We start from the raw sequence: 19060 nt of genomic DNA, 5'->3' as shown, positions 1-19060 counted from the left end.
CGATGCGGGACTCGATCCAGGGACTCCAGGATCATGACCTGAGCCGAAGGCAGTCGCTTAACCAACTGAGCCACCCAGGCGCCCCTCCCTTACTTTTTAAACATACTTTTAAAATCCTCTAAAATGAATAAATAGCACTTTTGTAAGTTAAAAATTCATTTGTAAAATTGTTGGTTTCCATATCTTAGTTTTAAATTATCATCATTCTTTTTTTTTTTTTTTAAGATTTTACTTATTTATTTGACAGAGAGAGACACAGCCAGAGAGGGAACATAAGCAGGGGGAGTGGGAGAGGGAGAAGCAGGCTTCCCGCGGAGCAGGGAACCCGATGCGGGGCTCGATCCCAGGACCCTGGGATCATGACCTGAGCCGAAGGCAGACGCTTAACGACTGAGCCACCCAGGCGCCCCTAAATCATCATTCTTATAAAAATATGAGTCCCTTATGCTTATATAGCATTTAACCATTTACAAAGCACTGTCATATCCATTATATTATTTAATATTCATTTTACAGATGAGGTGTCTCAAATGCATCAGTTCATTCTTTTTTTTTTTTATTTTAACGTAACACATGCAGTGTTATATTAGTTTAAGGTGTACAATATTCAAATGCATCAGTTCATTCTTATTCACTGCTCTCTGGAGCTTAGCTTTGAACAAGTCTAACTTCCTATCTCCCCTTCCTTGTCCACGGGCCAGTAACGGGTCAAGTTCTCAGTGTTCTTGGGTTGATGAATTAATTAACAGGAGGGAAAAAGGAAGGCTGAGTGGAGAGGACCTGGTGGGTAGGGCCAGTCTGAAGGCAGTCAGATAGCCCAGTGAGAGTTTGGATGGGACAGACCTGCATCCAATGGGGTGTAACCTGCAGAGGAGACACTCCAGTGACGAGCTGAAGGTAGCAGGGTTGTGAGGCCTGAAGGGTGGGGGTGGGGTAGGACTGGTCTTAGAGTGAACCATATTGATTTAGGCTCCAGCCTTCACTCCAAAGCATTCTAGGATTTTTGAGTCAATGCCAATTGCAACATATTATCTTTCCATGTCAGAACACTCATTCCAGTTGTAGGTTTAGAAAACATTGACTGAGGGTCAATGAAATGCTGGAGAAGCTTGAATTTGGCCTCAGACCACCCTGTTTGCTGGCCCCAGCCATCGCCTGCAGATCTACTCCTCGCATGAGCAACAGTAGAAACGGTTGAGACTGAGAATTCTAACACCTGTTCAGTTGTTTGCAGATTTTCAGTTCAAAGAGTAAAAATATACAACCGAGACCAAGACTTGCTGAGCCCTCAGAACCTGTCACCAGAGCCCTCTGTGGCTCTGCCCACCGGTGTCTATGAGCACTGAAAGGGAACTCACTTTTGTGGCAGCCTCCAGTGCAAACAGTAGGTACACTATGCCAGTGTTTGCATGAGAAGAAGATGATATGAAAATTAATAAATTTTCTAAATATGTAAACTGTCACTGGGAGGCCACCTAAGAACCTGGTAACAGTGGTTGTCTCTGAGGAGGGGAACTGGTAGCTGGGGTCGGGGTAGAAAGGAGGACTTACTTTTATTTATTTATTTATTTTCTTATTTTTAAAAGATTTTATTTATTTTTCTGACAGAGAGAGAGAGAGAACAAGCAGGGGGAGCCACGGGCAGAGGGAGAAGCAGACACCCCACTGAGCAGGAAGCCCGATGCGGGGCTTGATACCAGGATGCTGGGATCATGACCTGAGCCGAAGGCAGATGCCCAACTGAGCCACCCAGGCGCCCCAGCAAGACTTACTTTTCACTGTTCATCTATTTGTACTCCCTTGCTTTGTGTGCCATGTGACAGAATTCTCTATTTAAAATAAAGTTTCTTATAGAAATAAATAAATAAAATAAAGTTTCTCATGAATGGAGAAAACACTAGAAGGTAACATGTCAAAATGCTATCCACATTTATCTCAAATGCAGTTTTATAAAGTTATTAATTTGTCTTTTAGACTTTGCTGTTTAGAACAAATGTTCTACACTGAGCATGAAGTTGTTTTTATTTTATTTTATTTATTATTATGTTTTTGCAAGAGAGAGACAGAGAACACAGGAGCAGGGGGAGGGTGCAGGGGCAAAGGGAGAGGGAGAGAGAGAGAATCCCAAGCAGGCTCCACATCCAGTGCAGAGCCCAAAGTGGGGCATGATCCCATGACCCTAAGATCATGAACTGAGCCGAAATCAAGAGTCAGACGTCCAACCAACTGAGCCACCCAGGCGCCCCCATATAAGGTTGCTTTTTTTTTTTTTTAAGATTTCATTTATTTATCAGAGAGTGAGAGAGAGAGAGAGAGAGAGAGAGAGCACCAGCAGGGGGAGGGGCAGGCAGAGGGAGAAGCAGGCTCCCTGATGAGCAGAGAGCCAGACAGACGCAGGGCTCAATCCCAGGACCCAGGGACCACGACCCAAGCCAAAAGCAGACACTTTAACAACTGAGCTACCCGGGCACCCCAATGAGGTTGCTTTTAAAATCAGGAAAAATAAGGGGCGCCTGGGTGGCTCAGTCGTTAAGCGTCTGCCTTCGGCTCAGGTCATGATTCCAGGTCCTGGGATCGAGCCCCGCATCGGGCTCCCTGCTCGGCAGGAAGCCTGCTTCTCCCTCTCCCACTCCCACTGCTTGTATTCCCTCTCTTGCTGTGTCTCTCTCTGTCAAATAAATAAATAAAATCTTTAAAAAAAAATAAATAAATAAAATCAGGAAAAATAAAATAAATACTTCCTTGCGATTTTCAAGTACACAATGAGAAAATAAAATAAAATGTAAAGAATAAAACACCAACTCCTATATGCCAATCCCTTTATATTACCCAGATAATTTAATCCTCACAACACTATATAGATTTTTATTGTTATTCCTGTTTTATAGATGAGGAAAGGAGATCCAAAGAAGTGAGGTAATTTCCTCAGAAACTTAAAGCTAATAAGAGGTAGAGCTAAAATTTGAACCAGTCTTATCTGATTCCAAAAACACATGTTTTTAGACCATTTCAAGCTACCTCAGGTCAAACAGTGTGTGCACAGAACAAGGGCTTGGCAGATGTCAACCATGATTTGCACACTTCACCAAGAAGAGCTTCAATAATCTGATTTGCCCAAAGGAAGGCTTGGCCGACAAGATGCTAATTCCTACCCCTGCTTGATGACTGCTGATGAGCAAAGAAGGAAACCGTAAAAGAGAATCACATCAAATACTGGAGCTCAGATTTGTTAGAAACATTAATCCAAAGTATCCCTCCCCACCCAGAAATCATTCATTCCTTCATTCATCCACCTGTTAATTTCCAGAATGTGTACTGAACATCTGTTATGTAGGAGGCCATCAACCAGTGTTGGGGGTACAGAGCTGAGCAGAAAGAGACACAGTGCCTGTGCTCACTGGACCTGACAGACCAGTGGGGAAGGCAGACATTAATCAAATAATCACACAAGTGTCAAATTATAACTGTGATAAATGCTATGTAACAAAGTTCAGTGATTCCACTGCCTGAAAGTGAAGACATAGCCTTATTCTTACCCCTCAAGCTGTGCACTGTCACCAGGACTCTCCCTGATGGAACCCTTCCACAGTCAGACCTGTCTGCTCACCTTCCCCAAATATTCCTAAGCTCGCCTGTCACAGTGCTTTTTTGTGCTCATGCTGTTTCATTAGCCTGGACCAGCTTTCTTCCTCATCACTATCTGTTAAAATCCTGCTCTCCTTGTCCAGGACAGCTTGACTCCAGAGCTCCACTTTTTAAGAAAAGACTCAGGACAGTTTGCCCCAATTTCAACTGAAAAGGCCTCTTTCAAGTTAACCTCAAAAAAAAAAAAAAAAAAGGGAAAGAGTACCATGACCATCACCTTATCTACACAAGGCTGTTTTCTTCATTCAGAGTGTTAAATCTGGGACTGATGGATGGGTTCCGAGTCTGTGAACTCCTACAATGGTGTGCAAACATCTGTTTGCACATGGGGCAGTTTTCTGGAAATTGAGTTTACAGGAGACACTGAGTTGCTCTCTAGTATCCATGAACCTGAGGACAAAGTCAACACAAGAGGGAGAGCCAGGCTGACAGAACCAGAGAGTCTTAACCAGACTGTGCTTTAAGCCTTACTTGCCTCTGGACACTTTTAATTCTGGGTCAGTACTTGCTTAAGAAGAAAAGAGGAGAATGAAAGAGAAGGGAAGGGAAAAGACATGGAGAAATCCTACCCATTCACGAGATTCTTTCTCAAGAGCCACTTCTCCTTCTTGGCTTCTCCAGTTGCCTAACATGGAATCAACTCCTCCCTCCTCTGTGCTCCACTGGGCAATTCACCTACCCCTCCGTGGAGCACAGATTACATTTCTCCCTTGTACTATGGTCAAGCATCTCAAGGGCAGATTCTAGGTCATACTTGTGTTTTTATTTCCAACAGCACCTGCACAAATTCTGCCAAAAGAAGGGAAGGAAAGAGAGAGAAGGAAAATAGTTTTTGGATACCTAGTATGTACCAAGATCTGTGCTAGACACTTTCTCATCCATTTTTTTATTTAATGAACGAATTTTATTTTTTTAACGAATATATTTTATTTAATAAGTAATAAGGTAGGTATTAGTACAAACCATTCGCACAGAGGAAGAATTAGAGAATTCAAAGAGTTAAGTGCATTGCTTAAGGTCACACAGCCAATAGGTGGTACAGATGACACTCAAGGTCATGGCTAGCTCACTCTTCTCACTGGCCATCACACTGCCTTTGTAACTGTCGCATTGTTGAATTAACAAACTTCCAGGAGAGTCTGAAGAGGCCTTATGAGGACAAGCGTAGTGAGAATCTCCAGGTTGCCTACATTTCCCCCAAAATATGCTTCAAGAAATACTGCCGAACGTGAGGGGTGTAGAGCAGCATCCTAACCAGTGGCTGGGAAACTGCTGATGTGCAGGGCAGTCATGGGAAAAACAAATTGTTTTCTTTACAATATATATGCTTTTTGCTTCTTCATATTCAAGATTACTTAGGACTTTAGCGTAAATTTTCTGTCTCAGCCTGTCCCATTGACCCATGAACTTGTTTATTAAAGCTGAGAGATGACAGATAATGGCAACAGACAGCCAACTTCCTGTTTGAGGGGACATGTGAGCAAAAGGTTACAGTCAGGCACCTGACTCTCAAATAGGGAGACTAAAAATACAATCAAAGAAACCACTTGAGACGTGGCTGCAGTTCCCATGAGAAGTGTCTGCCTCAATGAGAATGGACCCCCTGCCCCCCATCTCCACTGGCCCTCCTCTGCTTCCCTTCATGCTTTCCAGAATATGAGGTCTTAACAGACTTAACCAGTGTAATTCCACATCTCCCTAGAGGTGCCTTCAAATCCACTCCAGAAAAACTGAAGTCCTGTTTTGGCCCAAATCAGCAATTCCATCGACCAGAGTCCCCAAGCGACCTTATAGTTATTGCAAAGGGTATGTAAAGACACTGGTATTCTTACCTTCAAGCCCCAACAAATCAGTGTTTGTGAAGAGTATATAATTTGTTGATGAGATTAATAAGTCAAAATCATTTGAAATTGTGATTTTTTGGTGAACTGTTTGTGAATTCATAGTAAATTTTTTGTCACCATTTTCCTTCTCAGACAATAGTTATAAAAAGTAAAGTTGTTCTCCTATGGGGTGTGTACTGATGTTAAAGAGGGGCCTTCAGGGGCACCTGGCTGGTTCAGTCGGTTAAGCATCTGACTTGATTTTGGCTCAGGTCATGATCTCAGCTTATGAGATCAAGCCCCGCATCAGGCTCCACTCTGGGTGTGGGGCCTGCTTAAGATTCTCTGCTCCCCCACCCCCAAAAAGAGGAGTCTTCATACTTAAAAATTGTAAATTACCACTATTCCTAATCTTCTAACCCTGCCCCTTTCCCTCTTTCTCAGGTGATACATCTATTTCAGACCAATGGGAATATGTGCCCCGTATCTCCAGGATGTCCTCTGCTCCCTCCAAACTTTCAGTCCTCGCTCTAGACTTGGCTGAGGGGTCTGCTGGTCCCTGAAAGCTATGTGGGGTGGGCAGGAAGGGAACAAAACCTGAAAAAGGCCCACTCACTAAGGTGGGGTAGGTGCTGGGGGACTGATGCAACTGTAGAGGTAGACTGACCTCAGAAGTGGAATCAGAGGGAAAGGAAAGGGTGTGGGAAGTTTGGTCAAGATTCTGGCAACAGACAGCCCCTGAATTTGCAGAGGAGCCAGTGGGGCCCCCAACAGGCCAGCAGCACACAATGGGGGTGCGGGGGAACCACATGGGCCATACAAAGATTCAACGGGCCAGGGCCACAGCTGGAGCTTTGTGACTCAGCCCAGGGATAGGATGAAAGCCAGGGAGGGACTAAATGGAATAACTGTGTCTGGGACATGTTTGATGCTCAGGATATGGGTTATCTGGGAGGTCAGGGGGCTGGGCACAGAAGCAGTAGGGCATCTAAGCAAAGCCAAGTCCTGAGAAGCAGATCCATGAGCAGACAGCTGTAATAGGCAAGGTAGCAGGTAGAGAAGGTGGAAACTTAAGTCTCTGCTTAGAAATTCTCTCTGCCTAGAATACGTTTCCTCCAACCCAGCTGCCATTTGTTAAAATCCTACCCATTCTGTGAAGTCCAGTTCAATGCCACCTCCTTCAGACCCAGAACTTTTTCCTACTCCTACACTCTGCCCCAGGGTCTGGCTGGATTGCTCTGTGGTTTGAAAGCTCAGTGGAAATCCTTGCTTTTGAGGCTTTGGGTGTAGTGGTGGGTGGCAGTATGGGGGTCAGAAGTTCTGGGTTTAGGCCCCAGATCATAGCTTCACTCTCTGTGAGCCACAGTTTCCTCTTCTGGAAAGTGTTGAGAATAATAAAGCCCACCTTGCAGTTTCACTGTGAAGGCACTCCCTGGCCAGCCCACTCACAGAAATATTGTCAACATCAGATGGGATCACGTAGGGGAAAGAATACGATAAATGGTTAAATAAATGTGATCTGCATTTATAACTTTTATCTTTATTTCCCCGTGATAGTTTCTTATAAAGTACCTTGCACATAGAAAATGGTTAGTAATTTGTGGTAATTAGGTAGAAGTAAAAGTCAGAATCTGGTAGCAACATGGGTTTTCATTACAACTAAAACCCGTATCTCACTTCCTATATTCTACAACCTACAGACAGCAACTAGGCCATTTCAGGCTTTCATATCCAGGGAAGGGGTAATAGGATAGACAGAAGAATACAATTTTGGTTTTTAAGTTTCTAAATACACTTTCAGAACTATAGTAGGAAAATAGTTTTAAAACATCAATTAGTGGTAATAACTGGGCCCTTTGAAGTGGAAAAGCCAGAATACCAAAGAGTCCAGGCATAAAGTTTATATCAAAGCAGTAGATATAGGAGAATGGATGATAATGAGGGGGCCAGCTTTTCCAACAATGATTCCCAGGCCAGGAAGAAAGAGGAGAAAGAGTCTAGTAGTAGAGTGAGAAGCAGGTGTGGGTCCCTGAGACGATGTTCCGCCTCCCAACTCAGGCCAAACTCTAGAGTAAGGGAGATGCAAAAAGCTCCTTAGAGGTTGTGGATCTGAGAGCAAAAGAATGTGTGCCTGGACTGCCGAAATAAATCAGAAAAGCAGCAGTCCAGCAGAGCGGCCACAGAAGAGAAGCTAGAATGTGTTGTTTCTAGACAAAGGGGGTCTATGCCAGTCGCTCCAAGTTCCCTAGAGTTCCAGACTGGCACAGGAGAGCAAATGAAGTTTCTTGTGTGTCCTTGAGAGGGACACAGAAGTTGCAGAGGGGACTGGCAGACCTTAGGAGGCCTGGCAAATGGGACAAAGAGAACGCAAAGTGACCCACAAAGACTGAGGGCCAGAACCGGGTGGGCCTGAGAATTTTCAGCTGATGGCGGGGGTGTGAATGATCAGAGAGAGACTGATGGGAACACAGATGTTCCAGCAGGTGCCAGCATGGACCAATGATGCAAATAACCATGGCAAGCCTGGGCCAGATGCCTCTTTCTGCTATGTCCTAGCATTCTGTAAACACCCCTTGTAATTATATAAGCAACCCGGATTTTAAAGAGAGTGTTCTGGGATGCCAGGGATGTTCTGGAGCTTGATCTGGGTGGAGGTTACATGGTTGCAAACACATGTAAAAAATAAAAAACTATACACTTAAGATGTGTGCATTTTACTAAATATAAGTTATACCTAAAAATAAAAAAGAGTCACCATTGAGATTAAACACAGAACTGTAAAGACTAAAGAGACGCTGCTTGGACAGCAGCAGGCTCACTGTTGAGATGGGGACACCTGGTGGCCCCAAGTGTCCCAGTTTCCCCAGAGGGAGTTAGGCATGAGGGGTGGCAGCTGTGCCAGTCTTGCCCCCTGACACAGTTACAGGGCCCCACTGGTTCCCAGAATTTTCCACTGGGCAGCCCTGAGGCTGCTGACGGCCCCAGCTGCCTTTAGGACCATGGCTTGATTCAGGCCTCGTGCTGAGAGATGGACGCAGTGTGTGGAGTGGAGAACACACAGGCTAGCGTAAGCAGACAGGAGTGAAATTCAGGCTCCTCTCTCACTAGCCATGAAACCTTGAACATTTACTTTACATCACTGAATTTTTATTTCTCCCATCTTTAAATTGGGGGTAAAAATACTGACCTCATTTTAAAAGAAACCGTACAGGCAAGAGTTGCCACATAGTGAATGCTCTGAAAAGCAAAACTATCACTGCCATGTGGACCAGGATATTAACCCTGATGTCTTATCACTTACAGTGGCCACACAGTAACACTGGGTGACAAAGGGGTGTGTGGGAGAGGGTGCTTCGGTCAACAGATGGATTTTATCTAGATAGCAGCAAAGAAATAGTTGGGCTGGTTTCCTTGCTTGGATCAACTGACTACTCTGATGTTGGGTCCATACAATCTGTGGGTCCCTGTCAATGACAACAGAGGTTCATCTGTAACTTGCAGTGATGAGATCTGCTTTTGCTAGGTGCCTGGCACTTAGTAGGTGCTTACAAATGAAGTAGGTATTAGTATTAACCTGTGGAATACTTCTTCCTCTACTAGCCCACAACATTTCTTAAAGCCGGGAGTGGGCTTCTTAGTGTCCTCTTAAGGCAAGTCGGGCAAATTTTGATGGGGTCTTGAGCAGTTTCTGAGGCAGTCCTCATATTCAGCTAGTAATGAACAAGAGCAACACACGCCTTCATTGATTCAACAAATATTTATGTACTATGATTTATGTACTATGAGCAAGCCAAGAAGCCAACCCAGGCCATCAGGGTCAACCACTGACCACATGGCTACCTCGTCCATACAGATCTCAGCCCAGAGCATGTCATGGCTTATGTCTTCTCAGGCCCAGCCAGATGACCAGGGTCCCACTCTGGAAGCCCCCCTTTCCTTCCTCATGTCAGCCCTCAGGACTCAGCCTGATCTCTTTTCAGCTTCTAAACTCCTTCTAACCAGCTGTTCTATTATCTTAGGCATCCTCTGTCCCAAAACTAAATGAGGGGTGAGCTGGTCTCCCTGACCTCACACCTTTTGCTGCCCTGCTGATAAACTCACGAGTCCATATTCTTTCATGAGTTTTTAATAATAAAAATGAAAGTAACGAATATGACAAAGTTCTCCAAACGAACACGGCAGTTCTCCAAAACTAAAGAATCTTACCAAGTTTTTATAGCCATTGTCCCAGGTCTACAGTCTCTACAGTTTCTGACTGCCTTGCTCATCTAGAACTCAAGAGCCTGAAGTTCCAGCTAAGGCAAGTTCTCGGGGCCCCCACTGGATGACATTCATCTCAAAAACCCTGCCTCCCATGTGAAGGGTCACTCAGGCCTTTCCTCGTAGGTGCTTTTCTTACTCTTACCTTTCTAGAAACTACTTGGAGAAAATACATTTCTCCCCATAATTCACCAATAAATTATGGCTAGATTACTGCAAAGTTCCTCTCATGGGCAGTTCATTCAGTACCTGCCCACACTAACTTTCCTCCTAAAAGAAACTGTCCCACCCTGGGCACAGATGATTGGACCAATGACAACTGACAATGGTAATGGTAACTGACCCCAGGGTTAGCCGTCTTCATGAGGTCAGCAACTCATGAAGTTGCCTCGCATGGAAAGCTCTTTTCAAAGAGCAATAGTGGTGACTGGCTGGGTCAATCAAAAGATCTCTTTCTGGACCGGGAAATTCTGGCATAGAAGCAATCTATGGATAATAGCAAGAGAGCTGAAAAGAGAAGAAGAAAGTGAGGGAATAGCTGAGGATCAGCGATGGTGTGACAACTAAAAACCTTTACCACCGGATTGGGTAGAGAACACCAAGATACTCTGATTCCCATTGATTTCAGTCCCACAAAGGTGGTATCGGCTTCTGTGGATGTTCTAAAATAACAAGATAAAGTGCCAACTCTGGCACACTTTTCTCTATCTATAATCCTGAGTTAATTAAATATAGCACCAGTCCAATTCATTCTACTAACCAAGTGTCATATGAACACGATAAAACAAAACTTTAAATCATGGTCTCTTATAATTCTAATCCAGGTAAAAGCAAAGATTTGGGGATGGCATAGGAAAATGTTCTCACAGCTCAATGTCAGCCCAGTTTACTTACGGTACAAATTGCCTGAAGTAAAGTTAAAATTAATGCACAAATGATGGGAAGAAAATTCTATCCATCTATTATGTGCCAGGCATTTTACAAATAGCATCTCATTAAATCCTCATAACTCTCCCTAAAAGGTAGGTATAGGTATTGTTATCATCCTAATTTTACAAATAAGAAAGCTGAGGCTCAGATAATCTAAATAACCTGTCCACATCCACACAGCAAATAAATGATTGAACTGGGATTTAAACCCAGGTTCTGCCTGACTCCAGCACCCATGTTCTTTCCACTCTACCACTCTGCCTTATAAGAGACCATTAAGATAATTCGACATGTTCCACTTCTCAGGAGACCCCAACAACATTATGCAGCCATCAAAAAGGCTCTATGCAGGGGCACCTGGGTGGCTCAGTCGGTTAAGCATCCTACTCGGTTTCGGCTTGGGTTGTGCTCTTGGGGTTGTGCTCTCGGGGTCATGAGATCGAGCACCGGGTCGGACTCCAGGCTCAGCAGGAAATCTGCCTGGGAGTCTCTGCCTCTCCTCTCTCTGTCCCTCCCCACCCTCGTGCTCACTCTCTCTCTCTCTCAAATAAATAAATAAAACCTTAAAGAAAAGAAAGAAAAGTCTCTATGCATACTGATCTGTAACAATCTCCAAAATATACTGTAAAGCCAAGAAAAGCAACATGCAAAATAGGGTATATAGTGTGCCAACATTCACGTTTAAAAACTGGAGACAATGAGTGGGAGTGATATATGCACATATACATTGTGCACAGGACATAAAGGACAGCAAGACATGGTCAAAAGTGAACAGGGCAAAATGTTCCACTGTTTCCCCTTCTGTTTTCTGAATTTGGAACAAGGGTATGTTTTATTCATTCAAATGAATAAATACTTTTTTAAAACCACAAAGTGATTTCAACAACCTATAAACTTCTGTCCCTTGTGGTGCTTTCAAGCATGAGGATATTCCCAGTTTTCTACATCTAAGACTTCAAAGCAAGTCATCCAGAAGCAACAGAAATCAGAAAGTGGGTTAAATAGATACCCAGACGCCCAGAGCACTCTTCTCTTGTTTTCAAAAGAATTAACACTCATAGGAAAATGAGTAAAATAGCCTCAAAGAGAAACTTAGTATTTTTTGCCTAGAAAGTGAATGAGATTTGGAAAATTTTAAGTTGAGGGAATACCAGAATAGGGGAATCAATAATAAACTGAGCACGCTCTATCTCTATCCTGTCTCTGTCTTCCTCCTCCCTCCACCTCTGATTAAAACCAAAATCTCTATTGAAGCTCACCACTTAAGAGAAAATGAGGAGGAGGTGGAGGAGGAAGAGGACGAGGACAAGGAGAAACTTAATGCCAAAGTAATTTCCAGATACATTAAAGATTTAAGTATCAAAGCTGTGGATATAACAAGACTAACAGAAATTATAAGTGAATAAGTATATACTTAAGCAGCGGGGAAGGTCTTTCTAAAAACACATAACAAAGGCAAAAAACATCAAGGAAATGATCAACAGATCTGACGAAACACAAATTTTAAATTTTGTACATTAAAAAATGTCATAACCAAAAATTATGAGTCAAATAACCAATGGAAAATATTTGCAACATTACAAAACTCTTTACTATCTAAAGAGTTTTTACTAAAATCACCAAAAACCGAAAGGAGAACAAGAAACAGAAACACAAACTCCCTCCTCCATGAAACTGGGAGTTATCAGTAACCCCAAACCACAGACTATGAAGACTGGCAAATGGCTTTGCTGAGAGGAAAGAGGTAAGACCAAGTACCTACAAAGGAGTTTGTCCCTCAGAACCTCAGAAAGCAGGAATATTAAAAGTCCCAGGGAAAGAGCAAGGCCAGGGCAGGTGAAGAGTGCTCTGGGCATCTGGGTATTTATATCACCCCTGGTATCAGCCCCACCTTAAGAAGAATTTAAGCCTGTTAGGACTCCTCCCCACCTCTTGTGATCTAACAACTCCACTCCCACTAGAAAAGAAGATTTATCCTCTGGGGGAACCAGACAGGAGAGGTTCTGGACCAGGGACACCAGAAATTGAGGAAGACACATGAGGACATCATACTGAAAATAAGGAGGCTAAGTAAAGATTTGTAAATACTCCCACACCCTCACACCCAGTGTAGAATACATGCAGCTGTCTTACAGTCCCCAGGCAAAAGCTAAACTAAATAGAGGCCCTATCAGGGAAGGATTTCCCTGAGGTTAGATTGTTGGAGCAGTACGGGCAGGGGTGGGAAGTGGGATGAGATAGGGCTCCTGAGAGTGAGGTTGCGGAGTCCCACCCTCCACAGAAAGAAGAGTATTCCCCTGCGGGTTAGTAAGGCTGAAGGGGTAAGAAGGTCAGGACAGAGAAAGGGGGAAGGCTGTTTGTGTGTGTGTTGGCAGGGGGTGCGGTAACTGACTTGGACACATCACCAGAAGGCGTGACCAGCCCTGACGGAAAATGCCCTGAAGAAAATGAGACAATAAAATTGGCAAACAATTATTCGGAACTAATCAGTGCTGTTTCATAGAGTTTCCTCCCTCTTTCTACTCTCCCTTCCTTGCTGGACTCCACAGATCCTGCCTAGACTCCAGCTTCAACAAAGATAATCCCACTGTCCATGGTCTTGACTCATAGCCCCTCATTCCTCACCTTCCCAGACTTTGTTTTGTTTCCCCTTAACTGCTGACCTACAGAGGATCCAAGAGGATACCACCTCCCAAAGTCCCAAACCATGCACAAGATCTGATGTTTGTCCCAGTCCCTGGGAATGACTGGGCTTGTCCCTGGACTCTGTCATAAATCTCAACCTCAGTGAGACACTCTCTGCTTAATCTGGCAAAACCAAGTTCAAGTGTACTTTTAGACCTAGGCAAAGATGGTAATGGGAGATGGAGCCCCTATGATAACTATGGATGCAACCAACAGAATCTATGGGTCTAATTACTCCATGAAGCTAAATATAATTGTAATCGGATTGAAACAAACATAGTCAAACGGAAACCATAAAACTTAATCCCGAGGGTTCTCTCTTTTATCTTCTGTAATAACCCTCATGAAAAGTGCTCTTCTTCCACACCCACCACAAAGTGCTGACCAGGCAAGGTCCTGTGTGCCCCAAAATCTAGACACTGCTCCCAGAGAGACTGCATGTTGTACTACAAAAATGTAGCTCCTGGACTCGGAAAGCCCAGGGTTCAAATAACCCACTCTCTGTACATTATTACTTTTCCCTCCTGTAAAGTAGGGAGAAGTAACTATCTCCCCAGGTTGTGCTAAGGATTAGAAGTTATATATATGAGGGGTGCTTGGGTGGCTCAGTCGGTTGAGCATCTGGCTCTTGGTTTCAGCTGGGGCTGTGCTCTCGGGGTCCTGGGGATTGAGCCCCACATTGGGCTCAGGGATCAGCGCAGTCTGCTGGAGATTCTCCCCCTGCTCACTCTCTCCCTCTCTCTCAAATAAATTTTTAAAAATCTTAAAAAAAAAAAAAAAAAGAAGTTACGCATTGAAGTGATGGCTGGAACCCTGGCTCCAATTAGCCTTCAGCAAGTTGTAGTCATTGCTGTTAGGAACCAAGTATAGATTCCAGGCACCACGCTGTCCTGGCTTAATGGCATTAAGAAGTCAATGCCGCATCTCACCACCTCTCAGGAAATTTCCAAAGGAGTCTCTTCTGACTTTCAAGTAAGTAGAGGCCCAGCTAAGTGTGTGTGTGAGTGTAGTGTATATATGTGTGCCAGGTATGAGCTTGGGAGCCAGTCCAGGCAGATTTCTGAGGAGTCGCTGCTTTCCCCTGCTCCAGAGGAGAGCACTGAGACTGTTCACACACCTGAAAGAGGTTAGCAGCTTCCAGGACCCGCTGCACATTCTGCTTGGTGATCAGCGCCTTGCTGGTGTAGGTGTAGTCCAGAAGAGTGTGCATGGTCTCAGCATCGACCCCTTTGATAATGATCCTCTTCTCATACTTTTCCTTTAAATCATTGCAGAACATGGCCCTGGAAGAAAGATGAGTGAATGTGAGTCCTACCGTGATTCTTAGTTCTAGGTCAAAATAGATCCCCCCTCACACCCATCTGCCCCCATGGAACTGCGAGGTTCCTAAGGTCAGGACCCAGGATGATTGTTCTCTGTTCCTCCAATACCCAGCACGCACCAGAAATTCAATCAAAACTTACTGAACAGAACTGTCCTGCTCTGCTGTGCCCACCTATGGTCCCTACAGCAGTCCCAGATCTGAAGGGACAGTAGGAGCCCTACTGGCCAAGCCGGTGGGATCTCGAACTACTTTACTGGCCCAAAGAACTACTTCAATGGCTCAGAGTGCTGGAGATTCTTCTGGGAGCATTGTGGGGCCCCTCCCCTGCTCAGGCCTTATCTGAACTTTTTTAATGACTAGGTACCCCACAAGAGGGCTTCTGACTTCATTCTCAGTCCTCATTCCAGCCTTCCTCTGGCCTGGAGGCTGTCCCCACACCCAGGCCTGGCCAGCTGGGGCTCAAAATCCTGAAAGGGATTTAAATATCAAGCAGTCTCTGGACTTGTGTCCCCCTAAAATTCATATATTGAAGCCCTAACCCACCAACTTAGATAGCGCTTTTAGGAGATAGCTAAGGTGAAATGAAGTTGTAAGAGGGGGGTCCTAATCCAATAGGATTGGTGTCCTTAAAAGAAGAGGAAGAGACACCAAAACTCTGTCTCTGCCGTGTGAGCACACAGTGGCTGTCTGTAAGCCGAGAGAGTCCTCACCAGATGCTGGCCATGCTGGCGCCCTGATCTTTCAGTCTCCAAAACTGTGAAAATATAATAAATTTCTGTTGTTGAAGACACCCAGTCTATGGTATTTTTTTATGACAGCCCAGGCTGGCTAATACAGACAGTCTCTCCCCTAGCCCCTAGCAGGGACACATATGCACAAATAATAGTCTCCAAGGGTCAAAAAGACTTACAAAGTGCTGTGCTGGCCAGGGATCGCTGCTCATGGAGAAGGAAAATGTTGCTATGTGACAACTGTGAGTAGGACTTCCAGGTAATAAACACGGGAAGTAGATGCAAGAGTGTGGGGCATGCAGAGGATCTAGCAGGCATGTGGTTTGGCTGGAGCCCAGGGGCTATGAGAGAGGGTAGGGAGAGATCAGTGCAACCAGATAACCTGGGTCCTAATTGTGGAAGGTACTGGAGGCAGGCTAAGGAGTTAGGTTTTTACTCAGTGGGCAATGGGGAGCCATTGAAGGGAGCAGAAACAGGACTCAAAAAGAACATTTTTTTTTTTTTTAAAGATTTTATTTATTTATCTTGAGAATGAGAGAGAGAGCACATGAGAGGGGGGAGGGTCAGAGGGAGAAGCAGACTCCCTGCCGAGCAGGGAGCCCGATGCGGGACTCGATGCGGGACTCGATCCCGGGACTCCAGGATCATGACCTGAGCCGAAGGCAGTCGCTTAACCAACTGAGCCACCCAGGCGCCCTCAAAAAGAACATTTTTAATGGGTGTGTTCTCACTTTAGTTTGCTGGTGACAGGTGCCTTTAGAGTAATGCATTAATTGCACCCAAACAGAGCTGGGAGGCTTGTGACAATGCCGAAGCCTCGTCCCAGAAGCTGTACTAATTGAGGCAGTCACCATCCTACTAGGCGACTGGACCTCCTGAACTTCAGACACATGAACAGGACCCTTAGAGAGCCATTATCTCCCAGCCAGGTCATTGAAATGGGAAGGCCCCAGGGTTCAGCCCCGATGATAGAATGCACTTCCCCAAACTGGGATTTCCATGTCAACACAGAAGGATTTACCCCTAAATCCTGCTCCTCCTCCTTTCTCCACACCTCCTATTTATCTCTGGGAATCCCTCATCAATTTCTTTCCCCCATTTCCTAATCTGCAAAACAAAAGTAACTGTTTCTGGTTTCCCAGGAACAATCATAAACATTAAAAGTCAAAAGTCCCCAGAAAGAAAGAGATTGAGAAAAAGAAAGAGAGAGAGAGAGAAATCACTTGACTAGCTAACTTTTTGAACCTTTTGTTTTAACCAATGAGATCTTCTCCCTAGAGTCTCTTTGTGTCCTTCCCAGCTCCTTACTGTAATCAATAATAATCCTCCCACCCTTCTCTCTCTCCTCCTCTTCTCTCCCCTCAACTGGCCTCTTTCTCCTCGAGATTATGACAGCAAGAAAGAAAGAAAAGGGGTGTCTGGGTGGCTCAGTCATTAAGTGTCTGTCTTCGGCTCAGGTCAGGATCGAGCCCCACTTCGGGCTCCCTGCTCGGCGGGAGGCCTGCTTCTTCCTCTCCCACTCCCCCTTGCTTGTGTTCCCTCTCGCTGTGTCTCTGTCAAATAAATAAATATAATCTTAAAAAAAAAAAAAGAAAGAAAGAAAGAACGAATGTGAATTCTGCAAAGTTACTAAATCCCTACTTGGAAGCAGAGAGGCAGTGATGTCATTTGGGCAGATGGTGGCTTCACTTTTGTCAACCATAACTCCTCTTGGCCAGAGAGGCATAGAGTCATCTGCAGAACCACATGCCTTTTAAAGTGGTATCACATAGGACTCACCTTGCTGCCTCCGCATCCGATAAAGAACCCTGCCATCACAGCAAGGACACAATTTCTTCCCAGCTAAGCCTGTCCAGGATTTGGACAACTTCACTTGCTAAACCTTCCCTTTTTTGAGTCCCTAGAGCAGCGCCGCCCAATAGAAATATAATGCAAGCCATATGTGTAATTTCAGATTTTCTAGTAATGATGTTTTTAAAAGTAAAAAGATAAAATTAATTTTATTTAACCCAATACACCTCAAATGTTATTTCAACATGTAATAAATACTTTTAAATTATTAATGAGATAATTTACATTCTTTTTTCCACACTGAGACTTCAAAATCCCTCATGTATATTTTGTACTTAAAACACATCTTGATTCAGACCAGTCATAATTCAAATGCTCAATAGCTGCATGCAGCTAGTGGCTATTCTATTAGATGGCAAAGCTCTAGAGCACCACCCAGATCACCAATCATCTCAGGGGGTAAAGTGAATGCCACCCACATGAATGTCATGTACATCAATATGGAAAACAGGACATCTGGCAGGAGAGGGTGGGCAGTGATGATGGGGTTGAAAGAAGCTTCACATAACCGAGGCAACATATCAACAGAGTCCCACCAAGGTGAAATTTAGAAGTGCTATTTCACCTACAATGTGATTTTAAGATTAGTAAAAGGTGAATTTTGTTGAATCTGTATGCTCCAATGAAAACTGGAAAAGCCCAATAGAGAGATGTTCTAATATTAAATAAGATAGGTACATAAATGTCTAAGTCAGTGCCTTGCACTTTGAGGGGCTCTTCTGAAGCCTATGTATTTCCCATGTGACACAATTATTGGGATCTCTGGGGTCATCTGGACTCTTGATCAGGCTGTCACTGCTAGACACAGCTTCTGAATTCTCTCTTGGAATCAGTCACTGAATAACATCCTGCTCCAGCTCAGCCCCTACCCGAGTGGGACTCTTGATTGCTCAGAAGCTGACCCTTGTGAGCTAGAGATGTGTTAGGGATATAGGAAGAGCAGGACAGGGGAAAGGAGGAGGTCAAGCAAGACAAGTCAACAGAAAGTAACTCTGCTTGATCCTGCATGGGACTGCTGGAGAACACACTCCAGAGTTGTCCCCACAAGAGGCAAAGAAGCTGGTCTGTGATTCTCCAGCACCTGCTGACAGTCTTAGTTTGGGCTGCCCCAGAAGTAGGTAAATTCTCAGGCACTTCTGGCTTTCTGTGTGTGTGAGTGGATGTGTGAACAAGCAAAGGGGCTCTAGGAGGCTAGGAGAGGGCAGGAAGAAGAGCCTGCAGTGCTGGCTGTTGAAAGGCAAAGGGGGTTGTAGTCTAGTGTAGGCTCTGATGCTACCTCACTACATGACTTGGTACAAGTGAGCAAACCTCAATTTCCTCCTATGTAAAGTGATATGATAATAGTCCCTACCCCAGTGAGTTGTTGGGAAGATTAAGTAAGATAATATAAACAAAGTGGTTAGCACAATACCCAGCACTTACTAAGGGAAGGCATTTTAGACCAGATCAGAGGACTCTTGGCAGGCTAGTGGGAGATACTTGGAATAGGCAGGCCCATCACACTCTGTCTTGCAACTCTTGACTTGCCAGCATTTGGCCTGGTGCCTATCGGCTAAGTGGGTGTCAGGGTCACTGCACTCTGTCCACTGCCTCTCCAGAACAGAGTTAGGGCTAGGGCTACACACAGTCTGGTCCAGAGACATTAGCACACTGCCTGTCACACAGTAGGAGCCCAATAAATGTTCATGGGAGAGAGAAAGGAAGTGCCCTAAAGCAGAGCCCTCTCTCTAGGGCTCTTTTTGCCTGCTTTGGCTCCCAAAGTCCCAGTATTTTTCTGCTCTCCTCTGAGACTTTGTCACTGATTTTCTGTC

General features: G+C 44.6%; 1 protein-coding gene across 1 annotated transcript in view; it reads right to left on the bottom strand.

Annotated features, from left to right (window-relative positions):
- The window catches only part of KLHL6 (kelch like family member 6), a 56168-nt gene that overhangs the window by 19272 nt on the left and 17836 nt on the right, over positions 1-19060 (bottom strand). Inside the window, exon 2 of the mRNA XM_045903293.2 lies at positions 14461-14626. Coding sequence (XP_045759249.1) covers positions 14461-14626 — 166 coding nt within the window. The remainder of the gene's footprint in view (positions 1-14460; positions 14627-19060) is intronic.

The sequence above is a fragment of the Mirounga angustirostris genome, unplaced genomic scaffold (assembly GCF_029215605.1).
Source record: "Mirounga angustirostris isolate CCGP_5_RB_7025 unplaced genomic scaffold, mMirAng1.0.hap1 SCAF_1, whole genome shotgun sequence".
Classification (NCBI taxonomy): Eukaryota; Metazoa; Chordata; class Mammalia; order Carnivora; family Phocidae; genus Mirounga; species Mirounga angustirostris.
This window is presented reverse-complemented; position numbering and strand designations above follow the sequence as displayed.